The sequence below is a fragment of the Giardia intestinalis genome, chromosome 3, assembly GCF_000002435.2.
Source record: "Giardia intestinalis strain WB C6 chromosome 3, whole genome shotgun sequence".
NCBI classification, from domain to species: Eukaryota; Fornicata; order Diplomonadida; family Hexamitidae; genus Giardia; species Giardia duodenalis.
Genome location: NC_051858.1, coordinates 1,600,538 through 1,613,699, shown reverse-complemented (window position 1 = coordinate 1,613,699; position 13,162 = coordinate 1,600,538). Strand labels below are relative to the sequence as shown.

General features: G+C 48.5%; 3 protein-coding genes across 3 annotated transcripts; 2 read left to right on the top strand and 1 right to left on the bottom strand.

Annotated features, from left to right (window-relative positions):
* Positions 1-5: 5 nt before the first annotated feature.
* GL50803_0028379 (Multidrug resistance-associated protein 1) lies at positions 6-4,517 on the top strand (the record flags this gene model as incomplete). Its single annotated transcript, XM_001710251.1, has 1 exon — positions 6-4,517. One exon carries the CDS (start codon positions 6-8, stop codon positions 4,515-4,517), a length of 4,512 nt encoding a protein of 1,503 aa, XP_001710303.1.
* A 283-nt stretch (positions 4,518-4,800) lies between these two features.
* On the top strand, positions 4,801-8,241 carry GL50803_0095192 (Ankyrin repeat protein 1; the record flags this gene model as incomplete). Its single annotated transcript, XM_001710250.2, has 1 exon — positions 4,801-8,241. One exon carries the CDS (start codon positions 4,801-4,803, stop codon positions 8,239-8,241), a length of 3,441 nt encoding a protein of 1,146 aa, XP_001710302.1.
* Positions 8,242-8,502: 261 nt separating this feature from the next.
* On the bottom strand, positions 8,503-12,918 carry GL50803_0034050 (AAA domain-containing protein; the record flags this gene model as incomplete). The annotated part of the gene is made up of 1 exon (XM_038046070.1): positions 8,503-12,918. The coding sequence occupies one exon, from the start codon at positions 12,916-12,918 to the stop codon at positions 8,503-8,505; it is 4,416 nt and encodes a 1,471-aa protein (XP_037901874.1).
* Positions 12,919-13,162: the final 244 nt, after the last annotated feature.

Sequence of the window (13,162 nt, the reverse complement as noted above, 5' to 3'; positions counted from 1 at the left end):
TAAAAATGGGCATAAGACCCCGCGTCTATCCCCCGCCGCCAGACAATGCACAGGAGTTTACAAAGCTGGAAGCTGGGGAGAGACTCGCGGAACGTTACCCACGCTTTATGTTCTACACCTTAGCATGGTTTTATCCTGTGATAAGGACAGCCAGCAAACAAGGAGCCCTCTACAACTGTGACGTTTATGCATTAGAAAAAGGGATGACCACAGAGGAATCTATTGCGCAATATCTTTCTGCTGAAGCGAAGCTGGCACGGCATAGCAACGAAGGCAAGAAGTTCCCTAACATCATACGCCTGTCTTTGCAGATGAACCTGCGAGACTTTCTTTTGTGTATCTTCTCAGCGATGATCTATAAGCTAGCGTCGCTCTGTACCCCAATCACGGTCAATTTTCTGGTATCCATTCTCTCTCCTGAGAACGTTAGGGCCATCCGCACCAACTTATTGTTGGACCAAGGTGTTTCCGGTGTAACGACGCCGGCTGTGCTCTCAGTCCTGTTCCGTCAGTCAGCTGTTTGGGTGCTCGTTGTTGTAGTGGCGCGCCTAGTGTACACCTTCTTCACCAGCATTACGTTTCTCACCGCACGAAAGATTCTGTTCAAGACGCAAATGGCGCTGCAAGATCGTCTTTTCACCAAGCTGCTGACTGTTTCAGAGCTAACAAAGAGCAGCGTCCTATCTGGCTCTATCATCAATTTTCTCTTTACTGACGTCCAAAATACCCTCATAGTGATCATCTGGCTTCCTATCTTGGTCGAACTACTCATTGCTGTTATCTATAGTGCGATCTACCTTAGTCTTTTTACTCATCCGGCAGCAATGATGGGATTGATTGCTTTTGCGATAGCGATGCCCTTATCCTTCTACATTACGTCCATGCAAGGGCGTATCACTTCCCTTTACCTAATGAACAGTGATTCGCGCATAAGAATCGCATCAGAAATTCTTAAAGGCATAAAGGTGATAAAGTTCTTTGGCCAGGAAGACATCCACACGGTTAGGCTGGGCTATGCACGTAAGAAGGAGCTACGATATTTACAGAAGCTATTGATGAACGAGGCTTTTGTTTACATCTGTGGAGAGGTCTGTCTGCCTATGATGATGCTCTTTGGATTTGCAGCTTTAGCCAGTTATGGGCTTCTCACAGATGCAGCAGGTTATTCTGCATCACTAGTGTTTGTCTTACTTGCAGAAGGCATTTCATTTATCCCGACTGCACTTAATTCCTTGATAGTTAGCATAATCAGTGGTAAGAGGATAAATGCTTTCTTGAGTCTTCCCGATGTGGCTGACAACCTCGCGGCTGGATCAGCCATTGGCAGCGCTAAGAGCCTCTCTGGCCATCGTGGCACAGTCATTCAACGTGAGCCTCTGGGCTCTGACGTAGCAGTGCATATCAAGGGAACGTTCACCTGGGGCTTTGCTAAGCACCTACAGAAACCAGAGATACTAGATGTCTCATACGCAGAAAACCGAGCGAGTATCAAGCGCATCGCTCACAATGCTGTGAAAGCACAAAAGGCTTATGAAAGCTTGCTGACTATGTTAGGGATATCGTACGCTCATAAGAACAAGAACGAAGACAAGCTGAATGAAACCCTGAGCCTTCTGGGGTCTGAAGCCAAAGAGTCCTTGCTCTGTAGCTTCACTCCTCAACAGATAGTCGATCTGATGCACAGACCGACACACCAAGGAGAAACAGCTGATCACTTTGCGCTTCAGCTGCGGATAGCACTGCCCTCGAAAATAGAAATTCCTGCAAACATAATTGAAGGAGACTACCTATCAACAAATGACGAAAGCCTTGTTAATAAACTTAAGAGGATATATGTGCAACTGGCAACGACATATAAATTTATCGATCCGGAGACACTGCGTAAGTATGAGGTGCAGAAAGCAATAGATAGCTCTCCCGTTCTTGACGGAGTAGACTTTTCTGTCAGGAAAGGGGAACTAGTTGGCATATTCGGAGCAGTAGGCTCTGGGAAGACGGCCTTGCACATGGCATTACTCGGAGAGCTAACATCTACAGACAAAATATCCCACGGAGGAACTGTGGCCTATTATTCTCAGGTTCCCTGCGTTATGTCTGGGACTATTATCAGCAATATAATATTTCACAAGCCCCTGGATGAGCAGAAGCTAGCCAAGGTTATAAGCCTCTGCTGTCTCGACAAGGACTTGGCTGTGCTTCCTAGTGGAATTAACACAGAGGTGGGAGAGCGCGGTACCTCTCTTTCAGGTGGGCAAAAGGCCCGTATAGCGTTAGCCCGCGCCGTTTATGCCGATTCCGATATCTACCTTCTCGATGATCCCCTCTCTGCGGTTGACGCCCACGTTGCGCGGCGTCTCTGGGAAAACTGCATCTTGGGATATCTGATAAGGCAGAAGCAGAAGACCGTTCTCATATCAAGCCATCAGACACAATTCTTTGGGAGCTGCGACAGAGTATACGAGATCCAGGATAAGAAGCCGGTCGAAAGGAGGAAGGATGACCTTCTGAAGAGGAACATAATTTCTGTCCCCAGCAAGCTATCTCTAGCAGCGTCTAGTCAGAACGATATTTGTACAGAGGCGTCCTCAGTGGATCCACCTACAAATACCGACGAGGCCAATAAAACTAAGAATATTGTGGACGAACAGCACTCTGGAAAGGGAGCCCTTTCTAAGGAGCTCTATATCAGCTGGATTAAGTATGGAGGCATAGGGAAGTTCGTCCTTTGTCTGGTGTTGTATATCATTACGCAGTTGATTCAACAATTCATGAACGTCTTTATCGATTCATGGTCAACAAACCGCTACGGGATGCCGAGCCACTTCTACCCCCTTCTATACACAGCGGCACTGGTGCTGTTGATTGGCATGATTATAGTAATGAGATATCTAACTATAAACTTCTCTATTTCTGCTACAACAAAGGCGCACAAGAGCATGGCGAACGCAATACTCCATACACGCATGTCCTTCTTTGAAACCAATCCGATGGGTCGTATCCTTAATAGATTGTCATCAGACGTGCGCGAGTGCGATAGAGACGTCTACGACACGATGACTCCTCTCTGCGAATTGCTCATCTCAGTGAGCGTGTCGAGTCTCACGTCGATGATTTTTGCGTGGCCAACAATCTTCGCCTTTTTGCCAGTTGGGATAATATTCATCTTGCTTCTGAGGCGGTACAGGATGATCACGCCGCAAGTGAAGCGGCTAAGTAACATGGTCACCAGCCCCGTCATCACGCTTGTGGAGGAGGTCTCTAGCAATCTTCCCTTGGTCAGAGCGAGTGGGATGCAAGCAGACATCCAGAATATTCACAGGAAGAACCTTTCACGCAAGTATGCTGTTGAGTGGATGATGTACTGCTGTAATAGATGGGCATCCTTCAACTACTCGTGCATTTCGGTCCTGCTCTCCCTTGCGCTCAGCATCGGGGTGATCATTATTGCAGCGTATGGTGATGTTGCACGCTATGTTGGCGTAGTACTCCTTAATGGCTTTGAAGTCATTGAGCTTCTTAACTCTGTGCTAATATACAGCATACTCTTCGAACGGAGCTTTGCAAGCTTCGAGAGAGTGCATGAGTATAGTAAGCTGTCTCCAGAAGAAGCAGATGCGCCCGCTCAGGATGTAGAAGGTAGTAGAGCGAGGCCTAGTGAGGGCGAGTATGTACAGATCAGCCGCATGTCCTTTAGGCATCGTAAAGAGCTCCCCTGCACACTGATAAACGTGAACCTTGCGTTTCGGAAAGGCGAGAGAATTGGAATTGTTGGGCGCACAGGTGCCGGAAAGTCATCCCTAGTGGCTGCTCTCTTCCGGCTGGCAGAGCCGGAGCGAGCCGAGACAGACTCTCCGCCATCACGGCAGTACGACAAACCCCTCATCTCTATCGACGGATATCCGATAGATAGGCTTCCCCTCAAGGACGCAAGAAGCTTCTTGACAATAATCCCACAGGATCCCTTCGTCTTCGAGGGCACTCTCAGGTCATCGCTTTGCCCGTACTCTCATATGCTGGCAGAGAAAATTCCTGTTGGTGAGATTCCAAAGACTGTGCGACGGCACACTGACATGGAGTTATGGTCGGCTTTGGAAAAGGTCTGTTTGCGTGACTTCTTTGAAAGCCAATTAGAAGGCCTAGAGGCCCCTATCACTTCCTGCGGGGACAACCTCTCTGCAGGTCAGCGCCAGCTTGTCTGCGTGGCCCGTGCGCTGCTACGAAACGCACCAGTGGTTATTCTGGATGAGGCCACCGCCCAGGTCGACCGGGAAAACGACGCCATAATCCAGTCCACGATCCGTACAGCGCTGGCAGACCGCGTCGTTATCGCCATTGCACACAGGATCAATACCATCATCGACTTCGACAGAATCATAGTTATGGACGCGGGCGAGGTAAAGGAGTTCGACACCCCCAGGGCGCTCCTGAGCAACCCAGAGTCGCTCTTCAGCAAGCTGGTCGCAGAGTGCGAGGACGCAGAGGAGCTCGCCGGGATTGCCCGTGCTCGGAGTGAATAAAAGCAAACCATTTTAAATCGAATTCTCCCGGAAAAGAAAAAGGGTGGGGCAAGCGATCATACCATTCGGGATCAGTTTTGGAGTTAATACCACCAAACCCCTGTGCGTACATGTCGCCCCCTAACCTTCTGATGCGGATACCTTGCCGCAGGGCCGTTAAGCGAGGCTTGGCCCGTGCGACGATGAGGCTCCCTGCGGGGAAGCCCTGCGGCGCGTCTTAAGGAGGCTCCTTCACTCAACGGCGTCGGCGTGCCGATGCCCCGCGTGTAAATAAAAAGTTGCCATGGGGGACGTCCGCGCGTGGTTCTCGCTTGTCGAGCAGCACAACTACAACGGGGTCCGCGCCGTCCAGCGCAAGTATGCGGGCACGCGGAACGACGACGGGTGCACGGCCCTGATGCTCGCCGTCAAGAACAACGACCTGACGATGGTCGAGGTCCTCAGCGAGACAGAGTCCGGCTTCGTGAACAACCGCGACGAAACGGCCCTCTTCCTGGCGTGCGCGCGGAACTACGACGACATCGCCTCCGTCCTCATCCCGAAGGAGCGGGAGCTTCGCCAGTCTTCCACCGGCTACACGCCCCTCATAATTGCCGCGGCCAACGGAAGCACGCGGGTCATCCCTCTGCTGATTCCATACTTCGGGAACGAAACCGACAAGCAAGGCTACACAGCCCTTGACTACGCCACCTACAATAATTACCACCTTTGCGTGGACCTACTGACGAAGAGTGAGAAGTTCTCCGTCCCCGACCTGGAGCGCGCAGTGAAGATAGCTGAGGAGTGCGGCCACGTGCAGCTTCACACAAAACTCACGGCACACCTTCTGCACAAAGTGAAGACTCTGGGAGACAGGGCCACCTTGGCTGCCACTAGCTCCAAGTCCCCCTTTACTTCTCCGGGGGCAAAGCAATACACGACGTCTGTCAACCGCTTTAGTAACGTGTCGCCTTCGCAGCACACCGATAAGCTGGGAAAGGTCGAAAGTCCTAACTCTACCAGCGGGGCACCCAAAAAGGGTAGCCCTGCGCTCCCTGTGGAAAAGTCGCCCCAGTCCTTTGGCCGGGCTACATCTACGCTTAAGGCCGCTAACAAAATGGCGTTGAACGACCCACCAATAGGATCGGTGATCCCCCCGCTCTCCGACTTGGGTGAGATATTTCGACGGAACCTGGCTATGCGCAATAAAAGCGTTCGTTCTGCATATGGGGTAACTAACAACGCTACTGCTAACGACTCTGCAGCCGGCAAATCAGGTATTCCATCCAGCCACAATGACACCGAAATGCAAATTATTCACAGAATGACTAAGATGGGAATGCACGATAGGGACGACGAGGACGGAGTGATTTTAATGCACCAGAACCCTGAGAATTTGAAACACATCAAGCCGCGCGCCCAGTCAAATCGCATTATCCCACGGCCAACATATCTACTCTCTCCGGAACACGACACCGCAGAGACCCAGATCACTGGTCCCCGGTCCGATGCATTGACCTCAGACCCGGCGAGTCATGTCAGCACAGTTCCAGGAACAGAGCTTCAGTCGTGCACAATGCATCAGGCCAGGATGGATCTCATACCAGAAGAGACCTATCAAGATGACAACCTGATACCGCCAGTGATCATGGACTCTTACCAGAATGAGCTGGGCACCATTCAAAGATCAGGTGCAGCGGAGGCCAGTGCAGTGGGTCGATCAACGAGTGTTATAGGTCTGCCGCTCAGTCCCACAGCGAACATAGACACTGCGTCCACATTGAAGAAGATCAGTAAGATGTCCGCCACTGAGCTTCGCGTTGCATGCGTTGAGATGCTGGAGTGTATTGAAGGAAAGGAGCGTCTGATAAATAAGTTTCTCGAGACTCCAACGACTGCAGGTGCAGCCGAAACCTCATCCAAGCCACGACTACCAGCTGATGCAGCAGACTCTTTTCAGTACACTGAGCTCCTCTCTTCGTGTGATAAATACCGATCCCAAGCAATCGATCTGCAATCGAAGTTGGACACAGTGGCAGACGTTATGCTCACCAGAAGCTCTCAAGTTTACGACATCCTGTATCAAATTTTAAAGGCCATCTCTATTACTGGCAATGCAGCTCAGTGGGTCACTAACACAACTGAAGCACAGCAAAAGTCCATCGAGGGCCTTTCTCATGTTGCTGACTTATGTAATAAAATCTGGTCTACACATTCCGCCATGCTAGAGGATGTCAAGAGTGCTGATTCTGCTTTGGTTCGCGAAGCGAACAGACTTCTTCGCAAAGACTCGCTTACCTCAGGTATTGTTCTGCCGTCTCTGAGTGATCTTGCGCCACTAGCCGCTCCTCCGCCAGAAACCGCTGACGTGGAGGTAGAAGCAGCGGCATATTGTTCGGACTCTGCTGTTCAGACAGATCTGTTACTGCCACCATCTGCTGACTTTCACGACACCATCGACAGGCTTGCTTCAGTCGCAGAGTCTCCTTTGGAATCTAATCAGCACACCCCTATTCAGATAAAGCCACTCAAGGAAGAAGAGGTAACACCGCAGACCCCTAAGAGTAATGTGCACCATCACAGTGAAGATGCAACTACAGATGAGGCTCATAAGGACAATGCTATAGCAGCTAAGGAATCTGTAGGAGAGCACGACCACCACGATGCCCCTAGCACTGTGGATGCTCCAAAAACACATACCCCTCTAGCGACAAGAGAAGCTGCTGAATCTGCGAATACTAAATCTCGAGAAATTGTCAAGCCAACCAACTTAAAGCTAGACGAAAACGGCAACAGCACTGTTATGAGGGCCATAAAGAAGATCCTGAAGTTGGATCCGTACAAAGTAGGAGATGACGGGAGATCTATGAGTTCTCGTGCCCATCAGCTTACTGATGAAGAGCAGGCTAAGCTCACAAAGCTCTTCGAGGAGGTCAAGAAGGACATCAAAAAGCAAGCCGGACATGAAAACAACGACGGCTACACCGCTCTTATGATGGCTGCAGGTGGAAATAATATTGAATTGATAAAGATTCTGCTTCCATATGAGGCCGGAATCAGGGTTCTAGACGACAAGGACTTCATAGACAATACTGCAACAAAGATCGCTCTTTTGAATGGAAACACAGAGGCGGCGTCACTTCTTTTGGGACCTGAAGGCTTTGAAATTCAACCCCCAAACGTCAGTGGAGGGCGTAAGACGGAGCTCATGGATGCTGCTGAGCAGGGCGATGTGGTTAGTGTGTATCTCTATGCACCCTCTCAGGCCACCCTCGCGGATGAGGAAGGAAAGACGGCCCTCATGTACGCAGCCAGCGCTGGAAAGGTAAAGGTTCTTCAGTATCTAAAGGCTGAAGCAAAGATGGCCACACCCTCCGGCACCACTGCGATGATGCTTGCCGGAATGCACGGGCACCACGATTGCTGCAAGTATCTCCTCGAGTTTGAGCGAGGCATGACAGACAAGCACAAGATGACTGCTCTAATGCACGCGGCGAGCCAAGGACATCGACCATGTGTGGAGGCCTTGATCAAGGAAGTAGGGGCAAAGACCAAGGAAGGAATGAACGCTCTAATGTACGCCATCCAGGTGGGAAGTAAGCCCTGCATAGAGTACATCCTGCGCAAGTATCCAAAAGAAAAGACAATAACTACAACAGAGAAGAGTAAGTACGGCGCTGGATGCACGCCTGCTGATGTTGCTGTGAAGGCTGGGCACCCAGAACTTGTGGCTCTCCTAGAATGATTCGCTTCTGTAAATTAGCATTGAGCGAGACTCTGGGGTATTTCCAGGTATCAGTATTAATCTAGCATTTAAGATAGCTGAAATGGCGGTCCTGGGTGTCTAATATATGACGCCAACTGATAACAGTGCTGACAGAAAAGCAAATGCTACAGGCACCAATCTGAAACTCCTAGATTCTTAGGTACAATGCAAATCTTAAATAAATAACCAACCCAATCTATGAATTTTTACACCACACAATGCTTAAAATTACAAGAGACGTTACGCTTCACTGAGCAGATTTGAAAAATCCAACTCCTGCTGCTTGGCCACATTCATCCAGATCTCATTTTTAGACTTATCTGCCATTCCAACACAGACGACCAGTCGTCGCGCTCTGCTGACTGCAACAAGCGCGCGTGGAAGACTATCGATGAAATCAGTAGTAGTGCGCTTTACCATTGAGAGAAACACGACGTCTGCCTCTAGACCCTGGAACGCGTCACTCGTGGAAACGGATATGTCAACACTCAAACGTACCCTCCTATCATTGCCTGCAGGTAGCCTGAGGTCCTTAAATACACTAGTGACATCCGAAATAAATCGGTCCGATTTTAGCAGGGCGGCCTGTGCACTATAGAGCGACAATATAGCAATGCTAAAATGGAGATAATACTCTTGCTCTCGCGAGTCATACGCAAGCTTATCCAAGTGAGACCCAGAGAAAATCATGTTCGTGACCTGCACAAGAGTACTATAAAGAAGATAGGAGATCAGCTTAATCTCGTCCCTGTTAGTCTCTGCCAATCTGATGTCTCCGCCTCTTTTTTTCTTTGACTTCGCGTCTTCAGGTTGCTTCTTGATAATTTGATACTCTTTCATTTGCTGACAGAAGTCGGTTAGCGCTCTGTCTGTCTCAGTAATCAAATTAGCATATGTAGATATGCTCTTGCTCGGAATACAGAAGCACCTCCCATGGAACCTTTCCAGGATCGCTTGGTCCACAAAGCTATCGAATTTGACTCCAGGGATGTCTCGCAGGCCACCCTTTATTGAGCAATATCTAGGTAGAGACGATTCATACAAAGAGCGGTAGAGGTCAGCAATCTCTGGAACGCTTCGTGCCTGTTCCTCCAAGGCCACAATCGGCACGCTGACCCGCGGAGAGTAGCAAATGCGGTGGAAGACAGACCAGTCGAGGGCCCCGGAGCTCGCGATGGTCAGATCCTGGATGAGGGGCGGGAGCTGGAGGATATCCCCGAGTAGAATGATCTTGTCGAAAGGGGCGACCAAGAAGGACGCAAACTCGTGCTCTGAAAGGCGCGCCGCCTCTTCGACAATCAGGTACCTGTGGTGGCCCCCTTCGCCTGTGTTAAATGCAGTAGTACTTTTCACCAAGTTAGAATGGTAGGAGGTGTGATTAGAGGGAGTGTGGTCATAGTCGACCAGGACGTCGCTGTAACTATTCGTTCGCAATATATGGGACCCGCCACTGAAGCAAGAAAGTTGGTTGTACATTGATCTGCCATATCCATCATAGACCTTCGAGCTACCCTTTAAGGGATCAAAAGGAAGGGAATCTTCAAGGCCATCGGTGGCCACGTCAGTGAAATAGCGCAGATATATGCTAAATCCAGAGGTGGTGCTGACAATGATGGTCGCCGAGCTCAAGAGCTTATGATTGAAGAAATTCATATCTTTCAGAATACAATACAGGACATCTCTCTGAGATCTTGTTAATCTTGCATATACCTTTGACGAATTAGACCCCAATATATGGCATTGTATTGCCTCGGAGATAGATGTAAAATGAACGATCAAATCTCCTGTTCTCAACTTGTCTTCCTCATCATATGATGAATCAAGTCGCACGTCCAGCTCCAGAGCAATCCGATAGAGATAGTATATGGGCATGAACTTAAGAACATTAGAGTCAAGCGACTGACTCCCCAATCTAACTATGAAGGGGAGAGTCGTCTTGTCCCACCCATCCATCTCGAGGATGTAGCGTGTCAACTGGTCGGCGGCATTGTTGCTGTGTGCGGTGATAAAAAGCTGGACGCCAACATCCTCGGCTAGCACCATTTCAGTGACACTCTCATATGTTCTGATCGAGGAAAAGAAGAGGTCTTTGAATCGGTTCCACTTTGGTCTATTCCGCTCCACTCCATTAGCATCCAGGGCAGGAACCCACTTGGATTGGGCACCTTCCTCCAGCAGAAACATCTTCGAGATGTGCGCCAGAGTTGTCGACTTCCCACTTCCAGGGCACCCCAAGATGAGAGTCAGAGGAGAGAGCGCAGCATACAGGAGGGCCTTAAACTGAGAAGGCCTGAGAGTTTTGCGCGTGAACTCTTTACGGTGACTCATTCTCTTCCCATCAACGTGCAAAGTAAGGTCCTTGAAGACAGCAACGTTCGACTGGGTATCAGGGGTGGGGCTATACAGCGTTAGTTCCGTATTTGTCTTTGTTGCACTCTCTAGTTCCTTTAGCCTAATTGAGACATCAACTGAAGAATCGTCCCGATATACCCTTTCACATACCTCTTTTAAGACGTCTTCGATATATGAGAATGGCTGGGATGACACGGTAGAGTATCCGTACCCAGTAAAAGAACAGCTCGGAAGCTGTATGTTATTGAATTCGCTCAGGCAAAAGAGGCGGTGCATACCTACGCCGCCTCCGGACTCAGTGAAGTACGCCGTTGCAAAGCTTGCTTGAAGCGACTTCACAATTTTAATGTGAAGGCCAACAGATGGATGATACCAGTGGAAAAACAAGCCAACGGAAGAGTCGCGACGCTGCACTTGAGAGATCAAGTCACAGGTGCTATAGTGGATATCATGGAGCTCTACACGAAGCTCAAAAGCTAAGCAAGAGCCCAGTTGCCTCGAGTAAGGGTCGTGTTCTACTACCTCATCATCTAAGCATTCAGGTAATGATTTCTTACTACTGTTGTACTTACTTCTGTAGTACCTCAACCTCGATCTACTGAGCTGTTTATTACCAGCAAAAACCCTACAATACGAAGGTATATATATTGCCAATATTTCTCTTGTTTTAGTACATAACGAATAGATGAGAGGTAAAAGTTCCAACTGATCACGCTCATTATACTCCACAAAACAATCTATAAACGCCCAGCTCACCGGTATCGTTAATTGCATAGAGTCATCTTTCAATACTTTGCTTTGTATCTTCTTATTTGACAACGCTAGAAGATTCTTATCCTTCTTACCATTTTGCTTAGCACCGTTCTTTGAGTCACAACCGGTTTTACACTCGTCGCGCTGTATGTCCATAATGATATCGGTATAAATAGTAATTGTATAGTGATATCGTTGACACCAGAAATATCCTAGAATGTTAGTGGAGGATAGCAAGTTGCTCTGCAGTAAAAGCGTCCTATTCATATGTCGCCGAATGGGATTGCCTAACACAGAGGCGTGCAAAACATCAAATAAGATCTGCGTCAAAGCAGAGAAGTCCTTTGCTTTAGCGCCTCCAATCTCAGTGGTATAGAGAGTCTCAATAAGCTTTGAAATATTACCAACGGATGTGCAAAACTCAGCATTGAAAAGGTCCACTAGCTTCCTATCATAGTTAGTACAAAGGATTAGTGCTACGATAGCTTCTTTGAGGAAGCTTATCACATCTTGAGAAAGCGGCGAGTCTGGCTTAATTTGATCAATAAGATTTACCAGGAGAGACAGCAAGTGAGGGAGAGCCTGATAGTGAGCACCTTGCACGGGGCAGAGCTCCCTAATCTTGCGCTCTATGTAGTCTATGACTCGAGTTTCGTCATCATTATTCTGCACGCTGAGGACGCAGAGCAAGAGCCTGCAGGACGCAAGCAGCATGCGGATATCAAGATTCTGAACGGGGAGTCGCCTGGCTTCTGACATGTTAGTGATAGAACTCTTGGCACTGTTAGATACAATAACCCTGAGACATACGTCCACAATAGACACTGAGGATGTCGAGGATGCCTCTTCCTTCTTCAATAACTTGCCAAATATCTTGTGGATATTCTCGTGCTTGTGCCTATTCTTTGTACACCCAAATGCGTAAAGGAATACTTCTGCAAGAAGAGAGATAATCGGCTCAAAAATAAATGGGCGCTCCCCTACCCAAGGAGAGATAGCGTTGAAGGCAGTGACCAATAGAGAGGCAATCTCTCCGTTGAAAAGGCTGGTTGCAATGTCGTCAAACTTGCCGTTGACATATCCGTTAACAAGAAGGAGCTTGCAAGCAACATACAGGAACATCGCGAGACGTTTTGCTTGTTTCTGGGATTTGATGTCAGATCGCACCTGAATCTTTATACAATCTAGTAAGGCTAAATCAAACGATTTTCGCTGAAGATGTAGCTGGATATCAGTCAGGAGAAATGTGTCACGTAAATACAACGATTTAACTGTGTAGGCATTGGATGCATTCTCACAAGTTTTAAAGAACGGTTGTGTTACTTGAGGAATCGTTGCCTGCGTAACAATCTTGTCCCAGTAGTTCTGGCACTTGCGTTTAAGGACAAAGCAATCAACAAAATCCGATGCAAACCACTCTACGTCTTTTAGAAAGTCGTCAATAGGATCTTCCACAGAAAAGTACCCGAAGACTGAGGCCAGGAACTTGTCTGATGCACTACCAGTGTTCTGGCTGTACGTAGTTGCGCCGAGAATCTCCTGAGGCTCCATTTTCTTTACGATCTCAAAAAAGCCCAAATGTCATATGATGCGATAGCAATGAGATTGAAAACTTCTGGAAAAATGGAAGGATAGCCTGCATGTGTCGTGCAACCTTATATTTCGCAATTTGAGAGACGATTGGATGCGATTGGATATACTCTAACTTTAAAGCGAGCACCTAATTTGTGAAAATGCACCGAAATAGAGAAACAGTAACACAATGGTAACCAGTAGAAGACAGCAGGCGTGAACT